The sequence below is a fragment of the Staurois parvus genome, unplaced genomic scaffold, assembly GCF_062004578.1.
Source record: "Staurois parvus isolate SC_StPar_1 unplaced genomic scaffold, SC_StPar_1.0 ptg000204l, whole genome shotgun sequence".
Classification (NCBI taxonomy): domain Eukaryota; kingdom Metazoa; phylum Chordata; class Amphibia; order Anura; family Ranidae; genus Staurois; species Staurois parvus.
This window is the reverse complement of record NW_028318000.1, coordinates 1,040,756-1,064,657: the sequence shown is the minus strand read 5'-3', so window position 1 is coordinate 1,064,657 and position 23,902 is coordinate 1,040,756. Positions and strand designations below refer to the sequence as shown.

The following is a 23,902-nucleotide window of genomic DNA, read 5'->3' as shown; positions in this document are numbered from 1 at the left end:
CTGATAAAGGTTAATGCACTATATGAGTTTTCTTTTTTTTGAGGTGGACTAATTTTGAACACCGTTGGAGTTATTGATGGGACATTTTGCGTATTTACATAAAAATCATAGTGGACTTTATATTGGTAGTGGATTTATTTTACAATAATTGGGTATCTATATGATTATAATTTGCTTTGGAATATTTGTTAATAACACTGTCATATATATAACTATAGAAATATCCATAGGAAATGGTACAAAGAATAAACTATATGAATTCTCATGTACATTAACATAAATATTAACTGTGTAACAGCATACTCCCTGTCTGGCATTGTAAATGTCACTATTTAAACCATAACGGTAGTTATACAATTGCAAATAAACAACAGCGCAATTTGCTTGATGTCTTGAAGACCTGAAAGACATAAAAAAGGGAACATGCATATAGTGCAACAATTATAACGTAAGGCTTCAAGCTGTATCAATTAAAGTTCAAGACACTTCCTTCTTGAAGTCACAGGTTGGATCCAGCAGCATACGCAAGCAAGTTCATTCTCCAAAGGGCAAGAGCAGAACAAGTTCCGTGATAGGTCTGCTGAAAGTCTTTACAGTCCCTTGTCTTGCAACTTTCACCTCCACCTTGCGTACCTTGCCGTCATCACTAGGAAAACGTTCAAAGCGTTGACAGCCCAAGACGAGTCTTTGTTCAGTTCTGGTGACAAGGGTTTTGACTTCAGGACGAATCTCTGGATCTCTGTCAGGTTCTAGAAGACTGAAGATATCAGCTGAGGTTTCTTCTGGATGATCCAGGAGGAATTCAGGACCTGTTAACCACGAAGAATTTGCAAAGACACTTGCAGACACTGGCCTGGTGGCATGATCTGCAGGATTCATTTCAGATGGGACATAATGCCATTGTTCAGGTTTAGGTGATTTCCTGATTCTTTCTACACGGTTGCTGACATACACATAAAAACTTTTAATCTGGTTGTATATGTAGCCCAGAACAACTTTGCTGTCTGTGAAGAATTTGGTGTCATCTGAGTGTCTGAGTGAGTATGAAATCAGCAATTTCTACAGCTAGCACAGTTCCACAAAGTTCAAGCCTAGGAATTGTGTGCTCAGGCTTAGGTGCTAACTTAGCTTTCCCAAACAGAAACCCTATGTGGGTTTGGTTAGAGTCTATTACCTTGAGGTAGGCAACAGCTGCTATGGCCTCAGTAGATGCATCTGAGAAGATGTGAAGCTCTTTTCTCTGACTTGTAGGAAGGGAAGCTGAGGTGTAACAGCATGGTATACTGATTCCATCTAAGGCATGTAGAGATTGTTTCCAGGACTCCCACTTTGGAAGCTTGTCTGTAGGCAGCGGAGCATCCCAATCTTTAATAGACTCTGAGAACTGTCTAAGTAAGGCTTTACCTTGTATGGTGATGGGAGCCTCAAATCCCAATGGATCGTATAAGCTGTTCACCACTGACAGAACACCACGCTTGGTAAATGGTTTGTCTGCAGAGCCGACTTGAAAGCCAAAGGTATATTTTAATAAGTCCCACCGTAGGCCCAGACTTCTCTGTACAGGTGGCATGTCCATCCCAAGATTTAAATCTTTAAACCCAGTGGCATGATCGCCAGGTTGAAAGGCTTTCATAACAGCGACACTATTCGAGGCAATCTTGTGTAGTCTGAGGTTAGCCTCGGAAAGCATACCTTGTGTCCTTTGGAGCAGGTCTATGGCTTCTTTGTTTGTAGGTAAAGACTTAAGTCCATCGTCAACATAAAAGTCTATCTCAACGAAGTGTCGAGCATCCGCACCATACTCCTTTTTTCCATCAAGGGCAGTCCTTCGTAAACCATATGTTGCAACAGCGGGTGAGGGACTATTTCCAAAAACATGTACCTTCATGCGGTATTCAGTGATCTCATTGTCCATGTTGTTGTTACGGTGCCACAGAAACCTTAGGAGGTTCCTATGGTCTTCACGTACAATGAAGCAATGAAACATTTGCTCAATATCAGCAGTTATGGCAACTGGTTCTCTTCTAAATCTCATAAGTATACCTACAAGGTTGTTGGTTAGATTCGGGCCAGTGAGAAGAACATCGTTCAGGGATATGCCTTGATGCTTGGCACTGGAGTCAAATACTACCCTGTTTTGTTTTGGCTTACGCGGATTATACACGCCAAAGAAAGGCAGGTACCAGCACTCATCGTGTCTTTGAAGTGGTGGCGCTGGTTCGGCGTGATCATTGTCAAAGATTCTTTTCATAAAAGCGATGAAATGTTCCTTCATTTCAGGCCTGTTCTTTAGTGTTCATTGAAGTGAGTTGAATCTGGATAGAGCCTGTTCACGATTGGTTGGGAGTGTGGCCCTTGCAGCACGAAGAGGTAATGGTGCGATCCAGCTGTTAGACTCATCCTGGAAGAATTCTTCGTCCATTATTTTGATGAACTCTCTATCTTCGACTGACAAGGCTATTTTGTTGTCATCACTTGTAGTACAAAACACTGTGGTACCTAGGTTGTCATCACAAAGAACAGGAGTAACATCAGGTACTTGGATGATGTCAAGAGGCTTCTCCTTTACTTCATAATGGTGAGGGCACTGTTTGAAGTGGGATGCACGTCCATTTCCCAACATGTAAGTTTTGAAGGAGTGGATCTCAGATGACGTTCTGTCCAGGCATACATCGCCCACTATTACCCAGCCTAGGTCAAGTCTTTGTGCATAAGGGGCATCGTCAGGTCCATCGCATTGGTCGCGTACCTTATGTACTCTGAGAATGTCTCTTCCTAGCAGGACCAAGACTTCAGTACTCTTGTCCATCGCAGGAATCTCATCAGCAAGGTGCCTTAAGTGAGGATGATGATATGCAGCTTCTGGAGTAGGAATCTCTCCTCTTTCGTCTGGTATCTGATCACACTCAACTAATGTTGGGAGGGGTATGCCTTCTCCATCCTTGATATGAGAGACCATGAATCCATCGACCCTTCTGCCAAAGGTCTCTACACGACCAGAACAGGTTCTGAGAGTATACGGTGTGGCGTGACCTTCTAAGCCAAAGATCTCAAAGAATTTAGGCTTAACCAGGGATCTGTTGCTCTGTTCATCTATTATGGCATACATCCTAGCAGCTTCCTCAGGATGATCCTTTGGGTATATCTTGACTAGGCATATCTTGGCACAGCATTTGTGATCCAGTCCCTCTCCACAGACTTCTGTGCATGAAGAAGAAACATTACTTTTGGCTAGAGCATGACTTTGTTGCTCCCAGCCATAATTTGAGACAGGGGTTGAGGTAGGTAGCTGCTGCAGGTTGTCTGGAAGTGGAGTAGGATGCATGGCTGTAACATGTCTGTCGCTACCACATTCTGTGCACTTGATGACAACTTTACAGTCTTTAGCAAAGTGGCTATAAGAAGCACAGCACTTGTAGCATGTTCCAAGTTTCTGGAGAATCTCCCTGCGCTCTTGTAAAGTCTTTGCCCTAAGCCCACGACATTTCTTAAGAGGGTGAGGCTTCTTGTGAATAGGACACTGACGATCAGGGTCTTTATCTCTGGCATCCACAATGCCTTGGTCAGTAGGTGAAGTTGTGGAGGGTGAGATGTCTGTCCTTTTAACAGATATTGCTCTAGTACAGTCTCTACGTTTAGCTGCTGTGTTATCATACCTTGATGATGATGAGGATGAAGCAGGCAAGTTTGGTTCACTGAAGCTGAAGCTGGGATCGTTTCTCATCCAGGCTTGATCACTAATGAACCTGCAAAAGTATGAGAATGGAGGAAAAGATACGTTATAGTCTCTTTTGTACCTTGAGCCCTGTTGTGCCCATTTCTCTTGCAGGCCGTATGGCAGTTTAGACACCACTGGGTTGACACCATGAGCGGTGTCCAGGAAGCTTAGTCCAGATAGACGTGGGTCTGTCTTTGCCAGCTCTAGCTCCATGAGGAGGTCACTTGAGCTTGCGATAGTCTTTGTTTCCTATTTATGGGAAGTTTTGCAGTCTCTTGAATAGAGCGCACTCTATGGCTTCAGAGCTACCATAGGCTTGCTCAAGTCTTGCCCCTGCAGCAACAAGACCTGCGTCTGGGTGGTCAACATGTACTGTTCTCAGTCTTTTAACACAATCTGCAGATTCTGGTCCCAGCCACTTTATGAGCAAATCAAGTTCTTCCTTAGTAGTAAGGTTAAGATCAGCAATAGCAGCCTTGAAGGTTGATCTCCAGGCCCTGTAGCTCTCTGGACAGTCGTCAAACCTTGAGAGGCTGGTGTTAATGAGCTCACGGCGAATCATATATCTGGCAAAGTCCTTCAAGTCTGATCTCTCACTCTTTGGTGCCAAAGTAACTTGTGGAACCCCTTGGGTGTGAAAGTTCTCTGGTGATGTAGGGTGAGGTTTACCAGGGTAAAATTATGTTGCATGAGCGTATAACTGTGGTGTAGTCTCTAAGGCTTGTGCTGGCTGTGGCTTGTCACTGGAAGTCACCTTGTTGTTGGCAGGAGTTGATGTTGTTTGCTGCATAGATGTACTTGTGTTGTAGATTTGAAGAGGCTTAGGCATATGGAGCTGAGAGGTCTCTGTGTTGAGAGTCAGAACAGTGTTGTTAGTAGGAGGTACAGGAGATGACTCTGTATCTTCGCAAATGTTATGCTTTAATACGTATTCACTGGTGCGTTCAACTGGATCTTCCAGTTCTGCTGGGATAAGGCAGTCTAAATTAGTACTTTGTCCCATTGCTTGTTCAAGGACTTTCAGCCTTGCTAGGGAAGCTGCTTCCTCCCCTTCCATCTGCAGAATCTTTATTTGGGAATCTGCCTCTGCTTGTTGAGAAGCCATTTGTGCTTGGAGAGCTTTGCTTTGAACTTCCATCTCTGCTTGCTGAGCTACCTTGCGTGCTTCTATCTCTGCTTGCTGAGCTATCATCTCGGCTTCTTGAGCTATCTTGCGTGCTTCTACCTCTGCTTCCTTTCTGGTAAAAGAGCTTTGCGCCTTTATCGATTCAGCATCAGCGTGGGCCTCTATTAGCTTATCGCTTAATGTCGAACTTCTGGAGCGAGAGGATCTAGAAGAAAGTGCAGTGTGCTTGGTTGAGGTGGATCTGTGAGATCTGGTCTCCTGCAGTTGAGTAATGCAGAGTTCTGCTTTAAACTTAGCATTTTGCACTGCAAGATCCCTTTGTTGGTTTAGTGCATCAATCCTGGTCAGTTCTGCTGAAGAATCCTCTATATTAGAGTCCTGCAAGAAAGCTGAGTATTTTACAGACAGCCACTGGTAGCGTTCATACGCAGCAGATAGGCGATTTATAGAGTCTCTTAATTCAGCTGGTTGATCATTAAAGTGTGACAAAACTGACATGCATTGTGAAGTTCAGTCCCAGATGTCTGACAGATTACTGGAGAACTCATCTCTAGTGGCTTCATAGTTTTCCCTGAGTTTCTGTGTCGGTTTTATTATACGTTTGGGTTTTACGCTCTGTTCGGGAATGTCTGCAGAATCTACTCCCTGTACGTCTGCTGGTTCAGAGGAATGATGTATCTGTGTTGGTTCGGCCATAAAGGAGTGTTCAGAGCCTTGTCTAGACATTTTTTACTGTTCTGCAAAAATTGGTACTGTCTCTTTAGGAAGACGAACAGCAGCTTAGACAGGTGGGGTAACACAGTTCAATGCAGAGAAACAGTTTTCAACATTCACATGAAGTGCAGTAAGCTTGTGCGACCATGTGCTTTGCAAGATGGCGGATGGCACTGAGCTTGATTGCAGATTAGGCACACACATAAACAAAGCAGGCTGTAGGGATTCTATGCATCTTTTGACTATTCTGACTCAGATTGTTGTGATAGCAATTTATCCCTTGTGAGACCTCTCTGCCTAGCCTGTATAAGCAGATATAATCACTGTGGACAATCCTTATCAGATAACTGAACTCACCAATACTGTGTTCATCCAGAAGTTGCTTTATTCTGTACATGTGACAACAGGATACAGCAGAATGAATGGTTTCCAGTATTATGCGGTCAAAAGATGATACTTTCTGTAGCGTACTATGCAGAATACATGTGTCCCTGTTACATGTGGACTGTTAGCTGCATCCATGACACAGGAAGTGCTGTACTCAAGAAGAAGGGAGGAGCTTCATATGCAAAGGAATTTTGTCATAGATCTCAGGGAGGTAATATGAAAACAAGTGCATTACCAAATAAGGCCACTGGATGGCAGCATTACTAACTATAGAAATGTCCATAGGAAATGGTACAAAGAATAAACTATATGAATTCTCATGTACATTAACATAAATATTAACTGTGTAACAGCATATAGGCGCAAGGATGCTCTGAACTATGGAAATAAATTCAAGCCACACAACAGCAGCAATTTTAAGGTTTTCACAATGCAAGTTTACTTCTTAATAGGGAGTACAGGATAAAAACCATACAGACACCAACACAATAATGTGTGTGAGACAATTGTACACCGTACTACTGAGTCATAGCACATTATGGATAGATCCGCATATCTTTAAATAGTCACCCAGCAAGGTAGGTAAGAAGAAGATGATGGCAATATCAAAACCAGATTACCAACAGGATCCTGAAATCACATATTTAAAAGCATCAACATACACAAAAACTGCTTCCCAGACTCAGTACACAGACAACATTGCATATGTACAAAGGGAAAACATTCAACATTGCTTGCTACCAGTTGTTATCCACAAAATACTATTAAAGCTGTACAAGTGGGGTAGAAAGAATTGTTTTGGATGTTTTGCAAGTCCTTTAGTTTGAAGTTGTCATGTTGCTATTATATATTTCGTACAAAGATCAGAATGGTACAATCTTTTTTTTTTAAACAGACAAAATGTATTTTTTAAAAAATGTACAAAGAATATACAAACTTCTTTCTTTCCAGAGTTAACAACATTCCAGAGTGTGCATTTATTCAGACCACATAATCGTGTACAATATCCATATTGAGGGGTTAGGCAAAAAATTTTGAAACACTACATGATTTGAAGGAGTGAAAGTGACGACATGTTTCACATTAAAAGTGGAAGTGATGTAACATTCTTTTGCTTCTGCTGTGTGATGAGACAAGTAGCTAAAATGTGGGAAGCCTCACTTTCATCATTCACTGCGTGCACTGCTAGTAATACAGAGTTGTGTCAGAGCTTACTGGGATTCAAAGAGGGCAAATTGTTGGTGCCGCTTAGCTGGTGCCATTGTGTCTGAAGTTACCAATTTATTTGCCATGTCACGAGGCACAGTATCAGAGGTTATGAAACCTATATATACAGTTTCCAGGAAAACGACGTTTGATAAGCATAAGTGCGGTCTACGTGGTCAACTGACCGAAAGAGACAAAAGGACATTGCACAGGATTGTGACCCGGAATAATTGGAGCAGCTTTTAATTGCTTTGGGCTGCTCTGGATCTCTCTGGCTGCAGGTTGGATGGTTACCCCCTGCATTCTAGAGACTTCTAGAACATAGTGGGTGGAAAGACAAATGTATTCTGCTTTAGCCAATCTCTGATAAGGTGTGTCCAGTAGGTGGCTGATAGGGCTGATAAATAGTCTGAGTTTCAGGACAGCAGGGTCTAACTGTTGAAAGGTTTTCACTTGTCTGGAAAGAGGTGGCTCTGCTCATCAAGGTCTCAGCTGTGGCAGAGCTAGGGGGCCTACACCTTAGAGTATCTCTAACACCCCAAGACTTCACCTCAAGGATCCAGTCCACACAGCCTCACTAGAAGATATCTGGAGGAAGCGGAAGGGGCACAGCTGTTCCCTCTGGCTTTGTGAATACTGACTTTATTACAAGATCCTGGTGACTGTGGGATAGCTGGACCAAGTAGTTCCTCTCCTCAGAGACCATAAAGGACCCTAAAGGATCCAGTCCACACAGCCTCACTAGAATTTATCTGGAGGAGGCGGAAGGGGCACAGCTGCTCCCCCTGGCTTCGTGATCAGCATATGGCCAATCAGCACTGTGCAGACAGAGGTTCAGGGGTTTTGCATCCTCCTAGAGCAGAAATAAAACTCAACCTACAAGCTTTAACATGTGCTCTGCTGGACACTGATAGAAGTCACAAGACTGCTCTAACTACTGATGAGAAAAGGTATTTAGCAGTTTACATTCATTAAAATAATTACATTTCCATGTTCTGTGTACTGAGGGAGACCAGATATAATGAATGCAGGGTCCTTGGTTTAGTAACACTTTAAGTGTTTGGAGTATCCCATACCACCCCTAACGCAAAAAAACTTTAAAAAGACATCCCCTAGACTGTTCAATGACTTGGAGTGAATGGAATGTTGCTGTGTGCCTGGCTGCTTTTGTATTGTATGGGGAAAGAACCTGTTAAACTCAGTGGCTCCTACAGGGGTAGTGCTACAAGTGTTATTTTTACACTTCCTTTTCATTTAATATTCATTCATTTGCAATGTTGCCTGTATATTGTGCCTAGAAAGCTTAGTTTTTATAAGTGTTAATGTTTTTAGATTTGTGTGATTTCTGAGCCTATTGGCAATCTGGTTCAGGTATTACCATTATCCTTGTCTTGCCTACCTTGGTGGGTGGATATATAAGATTAGGGGGGTCCAGCCATACTTTGCTTCAAAAATTGACTGAAAGAAGTTACCATTTGTATGGATTTTTTCCTGTACTTGTAATGAAAATATAACTTTACAGCTCCACTCATTTTAAAGCAATTATAAGGTGGGAGCAGAGAAAATTACTAATAAAAATGGAAAGACTGACGTTCAGTTGACCTTTCAGGCGAAGTGAACTACCAACGGTCAGTATAAAAATAATTATATAAATGAGGCATCGTATATGCAGATGGTTATGACTGGACCCCCCATTCTGAGCAGCAACATGAAATTATGTATGTAAATTTATAAACACATATGCAGCGCTGAAAATATCCCATAATTGTCATCTGGGTATGGACAAGGATGTTGGAAATCATCTGGCACATGATCGGCATGCAAGGTAACTTCAGACCTCTCTCACAGTATCCAAGGACATCTCTTCAGACCTCATGCATGCGTAATGACATCACGGCTTCCAGCAGTGGGGGAGGACTGTGGTGACTGTACAGTCACATTTTGACTCCCTACACAGCTGTTGTAGTAGAAACGTGTAGATGAGACTGGGAAGTTTGAAGTTTTAAATACAAAGTCTATTTACCTACATATCTATTTTTGTGATCTTTGGCTTCAACCACTTTGTGACTGCAATATGCCTATGGAAGTCCTCCTGCTCTGTTTCATGAGAAAGGTAAGGGGTCACCACAGTTTAATAAAAAGTTATATACAAATATAATACAGGTGTTTTTGCGGTTTCTTTCAGTTTTGCATTTTTAAATGTCACACAAAAAACTACAAACATTCATAAAATGAAAAAAGTTTTTGTATTATAGGTTAAAAAAAACATAAATAAATGGTAGATTGATACATATTTCTTACATTTTCCTTTTTCTTTTTATTTTTCTAAACTTTTATGATGAAAAATGTACAAAACTGTTGTGGCTTTTCCTGTTGGTGATAATACGTTATAAAAGTTATTTTGTAAACCTGGGTCCTCCGTACAGAGGAGAGTCCTGTAGCAGGAAGGAGGAGATTCCTGTGTGACAGGTAGACGAATCTCACCAGCTATCTGACGTTACCTTCTTACCTTGTAGGGAAAGGAAACTGAAAGTGATAAGAAGTTCCCTGAGCAGTTATAAACTCTCTCCTTTCACTTGAGTTCTGAACGAAAGAGAACTCCACCACATCATGAAAATGAAGACATTTTTCTTCTGCAGACTGAGATATAAAGGAAGAAACATGGAAACAACACTTCAGATCAACCAGAGATCAGCACTGTGGAGTGACGGTGTAACAGAACAATTATCTGGATCAAAAAAGACATTACCAGATCCAACCCAGCAGAACAGAAATGGATATCAGGCTGGTGGTGTTGAACATTTTACTGGTTGCAGTAAGTGGGCGCTTGCACAGGAGACTCTGGCCGATATCCAGCTATTTATCTGTGACGTCTTCTGACATAACAACACTAAAAGAGCTGCAACATGAACATGAAAAGAACATGTCCGCCAATACAATGAGATGTTACAGAAGAATGCTGAGACACAAACCCTCTGTATGTGACCTTACACAGAAGGATCGCCTTATCCTGACCTTGGAGTGGGTGTCACTAACTGTTGAGGTTCTAACAAACATGTCTATGTCTGCTCAGCATGAAACTGTAAAACAGGCACTTATGGTTTTCCTCAAACTGAAAGATGATCTGATGGTCTGTAGAGGATCTCCAGAATACAGTGAGCCCACCTCACCTGAGCTGAAGCTGTGGTTGCATCACCTCCAACATTTTCAGGAAGCTGCATCTCCGGATTGTGTGCAGGAGGCTGTAATCCTAAATCTTATCCCTCTGAGAGTGGAAGATGTGACATGTTGGGCTCTCAACCAATAACCTCAACATCAAAGAAACTTCTGGCTTGTGAAATGTAAGAACAGATAAGTCCCTTATGCTTTATCTCAACACATCGGAACCAGGAAGACCATCAGGATGAAGGATAAGCAGTAAAGGATGCACTTTTTTTACTATAGACATATTCTTCTACACCGTACTACTGAAGGACATACAGTACTACCTTAAAGTATCTACTCATCTTTCATCTACTATAGTCTGTTTAGGCCTGCTGTGCAACATAGGATATTCATCCATAAAGTACATTGCAAGTACAGGATTTATCCACCTATCCTATGAGGGATTTCATAACCACAAACTTATATATCATAAATGGACCTAATTGTTTTCCCAGCAGAGGAGATGCAACATCAGCCCACAAACAACTGACCAACTCTCTACACAGCATAAATATTGCAAGTATAGGAAAAGGAAGGTTCTTATCATATCTGTTTATTTCTATTTTTTAACCTTTACGTATTTGATGTTATTTATTTAATAGTATTTATATTCTATAAGTTATTCAAATATTGATTTCAGAAGTTTTTTTAGTTCCTTGGAGGATGCAATGTATCTGAAATTTGTTTAGGTTAAACAAAATGTTTTATTTAATTTTTAGTGATAAATGTATTTTATACACATTTGTAATTTCTAAATAGAAAGTATGATGCAAACGTCCTATAGAAATATAATAGTTGTGAAAGGGGATTTTGTTGACATATCTCTTTATTTATATTTTTAACATTATTTATTTAATATATTTTATATAAGTTATTGAAATATTTATTTCATGAGTTTCTAGCTACTGGAAGATGCAATGTATCTGTTATTTATCTGAAATGTACCATGTTGAACAAAAATGTTTTACATTTATTTCAATGGTAAAAGTAATAACACACATGTGCAATGAACAAATAAAAGGGTAAAATACAGACAGTTGTGTTTTCATTTTTTCAGAAGTTTGTGTTTTTGTGTAACTTTCTGTACACTATTTGTGCAAGCTTTGTTTCTCTATTAAAGAAAGAAAAGAATAGGATGATTTAGGACTATTTAGATGATGTAGGACACAGTTCACCATGTAACAGAGCAAACCAGTGAATGCCAGATAATCTCAAGAAGGATGCTCTGTACTTTGGAAATAAATTCAAGCCACAATTTTGAGGTTTTCACAATGCAAGTTTACTTCTTAATAGTGAGTAGAGGATAAAAACCATACAGACACCAACACAATAATGTGTGTAAGACAATCCTGGCCTAAGTCATAGCGCATTATGGATAGATCCGCATATCTTTAAATAGCCACCCACCCAGCAAGGTAGGTAAGAAGAGGATGATGGCAATATCAAAACCAGATTACCAACAGGATCCTGAAGTCACATATATTTAAAAGCATCAACATACACAAAAACTGCTTCCCAGACACAATACACAGACAACATTACATATGTACAAAGGGAAAACATTCAACATTGCCTGCTACCAGTTCTTATCAGTGTCAGTGGGGTAGAAAGAATTGCTTTGGATGTTTTGGAAGTCCTTTGGTTTGAAGTTGTCATGGAATGACTAAGACAGAGAAATATCTACAGTATACTCTGAATGAGGCTAAAAAAATGTACAGTGGGAAAAACAGAGAGGATTTGTTGGGAGACCGTAATAGTTAATGATTGTCTGGAAAACTTAGATGTGGGACCATCTTTTGCACTGAGCATTAACTACTATTAAAAAAATTATTCAGCATGATTTGCCCATTTTACATGGGAATAGTAAGCTGTAAGCCATTTTACTCTATTTTATTCTTGGTAAGTTGTTTCTCCTCTAAGAGAGCACCCACCTTGGGATTGATTCTTTTTCATTCCAAAATGAGGTCTGATACAAAGAATAAGGTGAAGGGGTCCTTCAAATGTGGGTTCAATACATGTTGCTATTATACATTGCCTACAAAGATCAGAATGGTACAATCTTTTTTTTTATCAGACAAATTTTATTTTTTTTAAAAATGCACAAAGAATATACAAACTTCTTTCTTTCCAGAGTTAACAACATTCCAGCGTGTGCATTTATCCAGACCACATAATCATGTACAATATCCATATACAGGGGTCAGACCAAAAAATGGAAACACTACATGATTTGCAGGAGTGAAAGTGACGTTTCATGTTGAAAGTGGAAGTGATGTAACATTCTTTTGCTTCCGCTGTGTGATGAGACACCTAGCTAAAACGTGGGAAGCCTCACTTTCATCATTTACTGCGTGTGCTGCTAGTAATACGGAGTTGTGTCAGAGCTTACTGGGCTTCAAAGAGGGCAAATTGTTGGTGCCCGCTTAGGTGGTGCCATTGTGTCTGAAGTTGCCAATTTATTTTCCATGCCATGAGGTACAGTATCAGAGGATACGAAGCCATATATAGTTTCCAGGAAAATGTCATTTGAGAAGCATAAGTGCGGTCTATGTGGTCAATTGACCGAAAGAGACAAAAGGACAGGATTGTGACCCGGAATAATTGGAGCAGCTTTTAATTAATTTGGGCTGCTCTGGATCTCTCTGGTTGCAGGTTGGATGGTTACCCCATGCATTCTAAAGGCTTCTAGAACATAGAGGGTGGGAAAGCCAAATGAGCAGGGAGACCAGATATAGTGAATGCAGGGTCCTGGGTTTTAATAACACTTTAAGTGTTTTGAGTATCCCATACAACGCCAAACGCAAAAAAACTTTAAAAAGACATCCCCTAGACTGTTCAATTACTTGGAGTGAATGGAATGTTGCTGTGTGCCTGGCTGCCATTGCACTGTGTGGGGAAGGAACCTGTTAAACTCCTACGGGGATAGCGCTACAAGTGTTATTTTTCTTTTCCTTTTCATTTAACATTCATTCATTTGCAATGTTGCCTGTATATTGTGCCTAGAAAGCTTAGTTTTTATAAGTGTTGATGTTTTTAGATTTGTGTGATTTCTGAGCCTATTGGTAATCTGGTTCAGGTATTACCCTTATCCTTGTCTTGCCTATCTTGGTGGGTGGATATATAAGATTAAGGGGGTCCATCCATACTTTGCTACAAAAATTGGCTGAAAGAAGTTACCATTTGTATGGATTTTTTCCTGTACTTTTAATAAAAATATAACTTTACAGCTCCACTCATTTTAAAGCAATTATAAGGTGGGAGCAGAGAAAATTAATAATAAAAATGGAAAGACTGACGTTCAGTTAACCTTCCAGGTGAAGTGAGTGTAAACTACCAATGGAGAGTATAAAAATAATTATATAAATGAGGCAGCGTATATGCAGATGGCTATGACTGGACTTCCCATTCTGAGCAGACAAAGGGAGGAGTCCTCTTTTGGATGGGACTTTTAATGGCACAATTCTCTTATATAATCAATTTAAACAGTTCAAAAAAGATTTTTTTAAAACAATATGCAGTTTTATTTTTACAATCTTAAAAAACAAACATCAAGCTAGAATACAGATTGCGGCAGTGTCATCAAAGATGGTATTGTGAATCTAGACATGGGTCATGCATAAATTGCACTTGACGTGTTTTGAGATCAACAGAAATCTCTTCCTCAGAAGTGCTTAAAAAGGAATGTCGTATGATCCCATGTGAGGTGAAAACCGCCAAAAAAATTAAGAACTAATTTTACATGAATACAGCCAAGGACTTCTCATATATCTCAGGCAAGAATGATAGAACAAGAAATAAAGGAAAAACTGAAAACCAGCAAAGGATAAATGCCACCCAAACGCCTCCTGAAGGGGCCCTGCCCTAATGCACCGGCAACAAGACCACCTGCTAGCTGATGCTGATAAGGCAGTGTATGAGTGCGAAGCAGGGGTGAACTGACCATTTGGAAACTCGGGCAGTACCTGAGGGCCCGAGGTCAGTAGGGGGCCCCATGAGATGCCCCTGGTACCTTTTTCATAGGCTTTTTTGAGTTTGGGCAAGAACACAGGGGCCCCATGATCCCCTATTGCCCGGGGGCCCCATGAGTTGTCAGTCCACCCCTGAGGAGTTTGCGTGAGGAGATATTGATGACCTGGTAATAATCAAGACTGGGATGTAGCAAACAACCCGCTATGAAGTAATATACCAGGTCTATCCAACGAGGCACGCACAATGGCTGTGAGCTTGATATTTGTTTTTTAAGATTGTAAAAATAAAACTGCATATTGTTTTAAAAAAAATCTTTTTTGAACTGTTTAAATTTAATATATAAGAAAATTGTGCCAATAAAGTCCTATCCAAAAGAGGACTCCCCCTTTGTATTCTTTAGGGATGTTGGCACTCTGTGTATTATATCCCTTCCCTTCTTTACCCATTCTGAGCAGCAACATATGAAATTGTATATGTACATTTGTGTGGTCAGGTGCTGCACTCTCAGCTAGCATACCATGTTTACATAGTTACATAGTTAGTCCAGCTGAAAAAAGACAAAAGTCCATCCAGTTCAACCATAGAAAAAAAGCTGCTGGGAAAATTGAAGCTGCTGGGAAAAAAAAATCATTCCTGATCCCCGAGAGGCAATCGGATATTCCCTGGATCAACTTTACCTATAAATGGTATCCAGTTATATTCTGTGTATCTAAGAAAGAATCCAGGCCTTTTTTGAAGCAATCCACTGAGGGGGCATTGCCAATAGAAAGATGAGAGACATGAGACCGAACAATGCAGAAGAGCTGAAGGCCGCTATTGAAGCATCATGGTCTTCCATAACACCTCAGCAGTGCCACAGGCTGATAGCTTCCATGCCATGCCGCATTGAGGCAGTAATTGCTGCAAAAGGAGCCCAAACCAAGTACTGAGTACATATGCATGCTTATACTTTTCAGAGGTCCAATATTGTTCTATGTACAATCCTTGTTTTATTGATTGCATGTAATATTCTAATTTTCTGAGATTGTGGATTTGGGGTTTTCATGATCTGTAAGCCATAATCATCACAATTATGACAAATCACGGCTTGAACTATCTTGCTTTGCATGTAATGAGTCTATCTCATATATTAGTTTCACCTTTTAAGTTCCATTACTGAAATAAATGAACTTTTGCACGATATTCTAATTTTTTGAGTTTCACCTGTATATATACACATACACACACACACACACACACACTGTGGATGCTGTGTGCCTTTTTTCTTGTGTATTGCACATTAAATACTCTGAAATTACAATGGTTTAGTAGTCTGACACATAAAAGAGAAGGATCAGTGGCTTTGGGAACCTGAATCTTGGATCTGTTTTTCGGTGGCAGTACTATTGGCGCAGATGCTTCCAGGTAGCATAACATGACAATGTAAATATAAGATTAGGGTTAGGATTTAGTTTTGCAAAAAGCAGGTAAACTTTGAATATTTATTTGTTTTTCAGTGTTAAAAATTCTGTGCCAGAAAAAAAAACCACATTGGGCTGCTGGCACTGAAATATAGATTGCAGAAAAATAAATAAATATTACAAATGAATAGGGATAAAGGTGATCCTTACTATGTCCTACATCATAACAATATATTACAATGAAATAACAATAATAAGAGTGTTTAATTAAGTTTATATATATATATATATAAGTGCCTTAGAGTGAGGTTTATTGCATTAGAAATGGCTATTATTAGGCGTATATAGATATATGCACTTTTATTTTAAAACATATATATTCAGTTGTTTTTGTGTATTCAGCTACATTTGGCACTTGTTGATCCACTGCACCATTGTGCATGCAAAGTATTAATGCACACAAATGCAAGGCAAGTTAGTAAGGAATCTTTTGTAACATCCACTGGGAAAGAGCTGAGCGGCAAAAGGACACAGAAGGTGGAGAGTCATACCTGTGAGAGACAAGTAAGGTATCACAGGGTTCGCTGCCCCTGAGTGTCATTCTACAGGGTCTTGCAACCAGTGAATGATAAAGGGAGATGGGTCTAGTGATTGGCAGGTGGTCAGAAGAAGAATGTAAAGAGCCTTGATGTTCTCTGCAGCCTCTCTAATGGTCATGTGTGGATCAGCTGGACTACGTGTCCCTTATCTGCTTGTAATTGTGGAAAACTAATATGTGATAAGAAGTTAAGAATACTGAAAGTAAAGAATTAGCCCTCCAGCACACATTTGTGTGCTAGGAGTGAGATGTATGATTAATAAGGATCAAAAGGAGGGCGTAATGAATAGGGATAAAGGTGATCCTTACTATATCCTACATCATACCAATATATTATAATGAAATAACAGTAATAAGAGTGTTCAATTAAGTTAATATATATATAAGTGCCTTAGAGTGAGGTTTATTGCAGTAGAAATGGCTATTATTAGGCGTATATAGATATATGCACTTTTATTTTAAAACATATATATTCAGTTATTTTTGTGTATTCAGCTACATTTGGCACATGTTGGTCCACTGCACCATTGGGCGTGCGAAGTATTAATGCACCATTGATACTGATAAAATGTTGCAGACTGGTCCACTATACATCATAAGTGTTGTAAACTGATAATCAATGAAGGGTGTAACATGTACTAAATAAACCCTATAAAAATGAGAACTGTAATCAATGTAACAAGAGCATCTGATGGGCAGTGTTAGATTTCCAGAGTTATGAAAAAACTCTATTAATATTTCTAGGTTCTTGTAGATGGTTGTGGGAAGAAATCCTTATGGAAGCCAGTTCAGTATAAGCAGTGTGACTTTATTTGATCACACACCAAAAATACAAAGTCAATAAAAAAACAGTAAATTCAGATATATGTAGCTTAAAATGAAATAAAAATAAAGAATATAAGTTGCTTGTTCCTTGAATATTAGAAGAAAATGTAGTTCCTTTGAATAGCTTAAATAGAAGATTTTCAGGCCTAGTTTAAGAAGTGAACATGTGCTTTCTTTGTTCTTTGTTAACCTCTTGCCATGTGCTTTCTTTGTGTAAGTGTCTGAAGTGTAGGTATGTCTGAATGAAGTGTAGTGTAGAGTAGCTAAGAAGCATCTGACCCTCGTTCTTTGAAAAGCTGCATACTTAAAATGCATGAGAAATTAAGTCCTCCCATTAAGCTTTGTTTCAAATTCGCGGGCTCCTAAAACACTCCCTTAGTCACTCCCAGCCTAACTGCAAACCACCAAGTCATTATCATGATTGACATGCAGACTATGAAAGAGGTCTCTGAAGTTCTTATGTTACATACAACTGTCTGAATCCATGATTTATGAAGAATTCAAAACATAGTATACGTTACATAGAGTAGTTTTAAAGAAAAACATGACTTTAAACCTCTTACTGATTAACTTTGCTCAGACACAAATAATTCACATCTGTGACCACTCAAATGCAAAACCTCACATTCACATCCAATTAAGAGGGTATTCTCTGCCAGGCATCAGAACTTACTAAAGACCAAATTAAAGTTTGGATATTAAAAATTAATATTACAGGCAGGGCATGGGTGCTCTCATACAGCTTGATTTTCGCTAATAAAAATGCGATTTGGAGCTCTGGTTTGCAAGGTTATTTATTTCAGGTTTAAAGCTGTGAAATTCCTAAACACAAATACAAAGTTGATAAGTAAATATATAAAATATACATCATTTTTTTGGACTTCTCACTTCAAAGAAATACAACTTTTGCCCAGTTCCTTACGGATATAATTAGCTGAGATACTTGGAACATTTTATATGGACTAAAAGGGTCCAGTAGACATGTGCACGCAAGAAATTTTCATTTGTTTCAGATGCATTCGTTTGAAGAATTTTGTTTCATCATATTCATTATGTTGACCCGATTTGTTTTTGTTGTTTGTTTTGTATCTTCAGCATTTGTTTTGTGTATTCATTGGTCTGAGTGAATTAAAAAAATGTAGCAGTTTTTATGTAAGATTGCTAGAGTATATATTTGATATATTATTGAATTGGGTGGATTCGAATTGGAAATATTCAATATTTTTGTATGCTAGTTCAACCCACCAAGAGGAAAGCTTATTGGACAATATCGACTGGCGTCATGTGCATCTGAATTAACAAATGGAATGAAATTCAGATCCATTCGTTATCCAAATCCGAATTTTCAAATTAATTTAAATATTGATTTAATTTCCCCGTGGACCCGAACTACTATCACGTGACGTCATCTGAATGAAACAAATGCATTTGCTAATTTCATCATAATTTTTGTTGGATTCGTTGACATTAATTATAAAGTAAAAAAAAATTGCGCAAGAGGAAAAAAATCCAATATAGCAGCCAGCACACAGTACAGGATATGCCATACAATAGAAGATAAAGGTATATATATACGCAGCGCTATCAGCATTAAATCCAACAGAGAAAAATGATTGAAAACACGTACTGTATATATCACGCACAACTTAATAAAAGTCCATAAATGAGCTAAACACATATGCCATGTGCAGAGACAAACTTCAGCACACCTTGTTCTGTGATAATGAATCTGAGAAAACACTGCATATCCTCCACCAAAAAACACTCTGAGGCTTACCAGAGTGTGTGTGATTCTCAGAAGAGAGGTCAAACAGCACTTGTTAATCCAAACTTCCCCAGGCTCAGTGGCCGACTGGATGGTGTCCTTCCTCACCTACCTTCATAGTGGTCTCCCACCACAGCACACTCAGGCACCAGGAGTTAGTTCAAGCATCAAGCATGTAAACGATCCAAAATAACACTTCTCGTGACATAAATCTGGTTTATTAAGATCGGATAAAAACACTAACAATATTGTACAGTTTAAATTTGGCTTGAAAACTACAAAACGCAGAATCCCTGCAGATGCGTGTGCATGCGTAAGGATTTCAAAAAGTTATATACAAATAAAATAAAAGTGTTTTTGCTGTTTCTTTCAGTTTTTCACATTTTTTAATGTCACACAAAAAAGTAAAAAAAATTATAGGTTAAGAAATAGTTTAAAAACAATCCCTAAGCTGGTATTTTATATGTTAGTTCTATACATAATTTCCTCGTTCTTTTTATGTTTCTAAACTTGTATGATGAAAAATGTACAAAACTGTTTGTGGCTTTTCCTATTGGTGATCATACTTTCTAAAAGTTCTTTTGAAAAATTTATTTTTTGCATGCAGACATGTAAACCTGGGTCCTCCATACAGAGGAGAGTCCTGTAGCAGGAAGGAGGAGATTCCTGTGTGACAGGTAGAAGAATCTCACCAGCTATCTGACGTTACCTTCTTACCTGTATAGAAAGGAAACTGAGAGTGATAAGAAGTTCCCTGAGCAGTTATAATCTCTCTCCTGTCACTTGAGTTCTGAACGAAAGAGAGCTTCACCACATCATGAAAATGAAGACATTTTTCTTCTGCAGACTGGGATATAAAGAAAGAAACATGGAAACAAGACTTCAGATCAACCAGAGATCAGCACTGTGGAGTGACAGTGTAACAGAACAAATATCTGGAACCAAAAAGACATTACCAGATCCAACCCAACAGAACAGAAATGGATATCAGGCTGGTGGTGTTGAACATTTTACTGGTTGCAGTAAGTGGGCGCTTACACAGGAGACTCTGCCCGATATCCAGCTATTTATCTGTGACGTCTTCTGACATAACACTAAAAGAGCTGCAACATGAACATGAAAAGAACATGTCCACCAATGCAATGAGATGTTACAGAAGAATGCTGAGACACAAACCCTCTGTATGTGACCTTACACAGAAGGATCGCCTTATCCTGACCTTGGAGCGGGTGTCACTAACTGTTGAGGTTCTAACAAACATGTCTATGTCTGCTCAGCATGAAACTGTAAAACAGGCACTTATGGTTTTCCTCAAACTGAAAGATGATCTGATGGTCTGTAGAGGATCTCCAGAATCCAGTGAGCCCACCTCACCTGAGCTGAAGCTGTGGCTGCATCACCTCCAACATTTTCAGAAAGCTGCATCTCCGGATCGTGCGCAGGAGGCTGTAATCCTAAGTCTTATCCCTCTGAGAGTGGAAGATGTGACATGTTGGGCTCTCAACCAATAACTACAACATCAAAGAAACTTCTGGCTTGTGAAATGTAAGAACAGATAAGTCCCTTATGCTTTATCTCAACACATCGGAACCAGGAAGACCATCAGGATGAAGGATAAGCAGTAAAGGTATGAACAGGAGCCAGGCGCTGTGTAGTTTTGTGATAGAAATAATACACCTTGTATGGAGGTGTGTCTTTAATAAGTCATATGGTAAAACAATAATAAATAACCAGCCTGTGGCTTTAGGAAGCCAGGTTCCAAGATGGACGGCCCGTCCACTCAGAGGGAAGCAGTGGAGTAGAATGCCTGTCAGTGCAGCGACCACGTGTACCCGACGTCCCAGCGTCCTGGATGACGTCACCACGATGTGGAGAGACAGAGGGGGGGAACTCTTGCTGGAGCCGCAGCTTTAGAAGGAAGAGGCCGGTTGCTGGGACAACATGTTTTGCGCGCATGCGCTTTGTCAAGTCTGTGAAAAGTCCAGCAATCGGCCATTTTATAGGAGACCTGCACGGCAGAAGGGGCCGGCTTAACAACCAAGGGGATAATCAAAGGGATAATCAAGAGCAGACGGCTCGTCTCACAACAGGATCAGATTGCAATTGAAATATGAAAACACATTATAAGGACAGGAACAAAGTGTGATTAAAACCTAAATATGACCATATTAAAAACCTTTTGGGCTTAATTGTGTCAAAATGGCATGTGCAAGATTATCAAGGGGAAAAAAAAAAAAAAAAAAAAAAATGGGGGGGGGGGGAAGGCTGCTTAATGAAGCTTCATTAACCAGCTGGATGAGTTCACATCTCAAAAACATTGCTGACAGCAATAAAACACAGGAATGGTGGGAAAGATTGTCAATAATCCTATTCATATCTATAATAGTGAATAGGAAAATTATCATTATATTGGTGCTAATAATATTCATAAATATAATAAAACTACATACATATTTTATAAAACAAACTTGCATAGGTATATATATTAAAACAATATAATGAAAAAATAAAATATACACACATATATATATATATATATATATATATATATACATACACATACATAAAAATAAAAAAATAATACAAAATATATATATATATATATATATATATATATATACACACACACATGTGGTAATAAACAGGAAAAAAAAAAAAAAAATTATAAATACATTTCAGTAATTACTCTTATGGACCGAATAAACAGAGTGGTATTAGATATATAAAATATGAAAAATAATGTATAAAATATCAAAGATAATAATCATGTAATAATAGTGATGTGTGTTTTATTATAAAATATATGGAGAACCCTAAGTTACCACTTAGATGATACTATGTACTTCAAGGTCCTCATTAAGGCCATTCGGTACCATAGATCCAAATTTGTAGATCCAAAAGGTTTCCCTTTTACATAGGAGGGCTAACCTCTCATTGTCAGTAAGGGTTCCTTTGGGAATGTGTTCTATGGCCATCACTTCTAGGACACTAAAATTCTTGTTGTGATGGCAAAGAAAATGCCTAGGGACACTGTATTTGTCACATCCATCTTTTATGAGCCTTCTATGTTCTCCAATGCGTTTACGTAGAGGACGTATTGTGCGGCCCACATATATCAATTTACAGGGACATGTGAGCACATAAACCACATGATCTGTGGCACAAGTAATAAAATGTCGAATGTCATAAGAGATCCCTTTCGGATCAGTAATTTCTGATTTACCATGGGTGATAAATTGGCATGTCAAGCAACCTTTCTTTTTACATTTGTAAATACCAACTCTGTTATCGAAAAAGGAACAAATGTCCTGTTTGTTTTGAGAGGACATGGACAGTTTACTGGGAGCTAGAATATTTTTTAGCGTACGGGCTTTTCTGAATGTGACCTGGGGAGCAGATGGAAGACTGGGTGCCAGACGGGGATCAAGTTGCAAAATGTGCCAATGTTTTCGTATAATCTTGGTAATCTTACGATATGCCGTATTATAACCAGTTACAAACCTAACGGAGTTTGACTGGTCATGGGCACGTGTTTTTGTAGTGGCTGAGTTTTTGCCATGTTTGGTGAAAGCCTCATTAATGAGTGTAGGGGGGTAACCTTTTTCACAGAATTTGGCAGACAATTCGGTGCCCAATTCCTTATAATCATTGAGTTAAGAACAATTTCTTTTAAGTCGCTGGAATTGGCCACTCGGAATGTTGTTTTTCCATGCCGGGTGGTGACAGCTTGAATAGTGAAGATATGAGTTACCACTGGTGGGTTTGGTGTGATTTGTGGTATGAATAGTGTCACCCTCAAATGATAAAACTAAGTCTAAAAAAATTATACTAATAGGATCAAACACGTGAGTGAATGATAAACCAAACTTGTTGGAATTACAATGCAGTACGAAAGGTAAAAACGTGTCAAGAGCACCATCCCAGATTAAAATAATATCATCAATATATCTTCCAAAGAAGACAATATGTTGGGCAAAGGGGTTGTTTGACCATATAAATTCTTTCTCCCAGAGGCCCATAGTTAGATTAGCGTAACATGGAGCAAAATTTGCCCCCATAGCTGTGCCGTTTATTTGCAAGTAAAACTGATTTAAAAAGGTAAAATAATTATGTTGTAAACAGAATTCCGTGCAATCAATAATAAAATTAGCCTGAACGGAGTTCATGTGGGCATCTGATGATAAAAAGTGTTGAAGGGCAGACAAACCTACTCTGTGGGGGATGGACGTGTAGAGTGACGACACATCCAATGATGCCCAATGGTATCCTGATTGCCATCTATATTTGCTTAAAACCTCTATAATGTGACTAGAGTCCCTGATGAACGATGGCAATTCCATGACTATTGGTTGAAGGAAAAAGTCAATATATTTGGACAGGCCATTAATAAAACTATTAGTGCTGGCTACTATAGGACGCCCAGGGGGATTAGTAATGGATTTATGGATCTTGGGAAGGTGATAAAAATAGGGTGTACTACACACTGTAGGAAATAAAAATGATTTTTCTCTTTTATTGATTACTCCGTTATTGAAAGCAGTGTCAATCAATATTTTGAGTGCTTTCTGGTACTCGGGTAAAGGGTCTTCTTTCAATTTCTGATAGGTGCTAGAGTCGGACAGGAGACGGGTGGATTCTTTTATGTAGTCTGAGGTGTGTTGTATTACTAGGCTACCACCCTTGTCCGCTTGTCTGATAGTAAGATTTTTGTTGAGTTCCAAATTTTTCAGGGCTTTGAGTTCCGAGTTTGTCAGGTTTCGGCTGGTTGCCGGAACATCGCATAGAGTCAAAAGATCTCTATAGACCACTTGGTAGAAAGTTTCAATGTAGGGCCCTTTTGATTGTACTGGGTAAAATGTGGATTTGGGTCTAAAATGAGTATGTGTAATGTCAGGGTCAAGAAAAATGGGGGGGATCTCAAAATTTTGAAAATGACTTTCAGACCATAGTTCCTCTAAAATTTGAATAAGTTCTATATCTTCATCTTGAA

At 39.1% G+C, this 23,902-nt stretch overlaps 2 protein-coding genes across 2 annotated transcripts; both read left to right on the top strand.

The window, feature by feature from the left end:
- The first annotated feature begins 9,924 nt into the window (after window positions 1-9,924).
- Window positions 9,925-10,458, top strand: LOC149461378 (interferon lambda-3-like). The gene has a single exon (XM_089678390.1). It carries the CDS (start codon window positions 9,925-9,927, stop codon window positions 10,456-10,458), a length of 534 nt encoding a protein of 177 aa, XP_089534516.1.
- Window positions 10,459-19,892: 9,434 nt separating this feature from the next.
- Window positions 19,893-20,423, top strand: LOC149461377 (interferon lambda-2-like). The gene has a single exon (XM_089678389.1). The coding sequence runs from the start codon at window positions 19,893-19,895 to the stop codon at window positions 20,421-20,423; it is 531 nt and encodes a 176-aa protein (XP_089534515.1).
- The last annotated feature ends 3,479 nt before the right edge of the window (window positions 20,424-23,902 follow it).

Bases quoted from the DNA above. Each gene is read 5' to 3' on its own strand.
- LOC149461377 (XM_089678389.1), top strand. From the start codon at position 19,893: ATGGATATCAGGCTGGTGGTGTTGAACATTTTACTGGTTGCAGTAAGT.
- LOC149461378 (XM_089678390.1), top strand. From the start codon at position 9,925: ATGGATATCAGGCTGGTGGTGTTGAACATTTTACTGGTTGCAGTAAGT.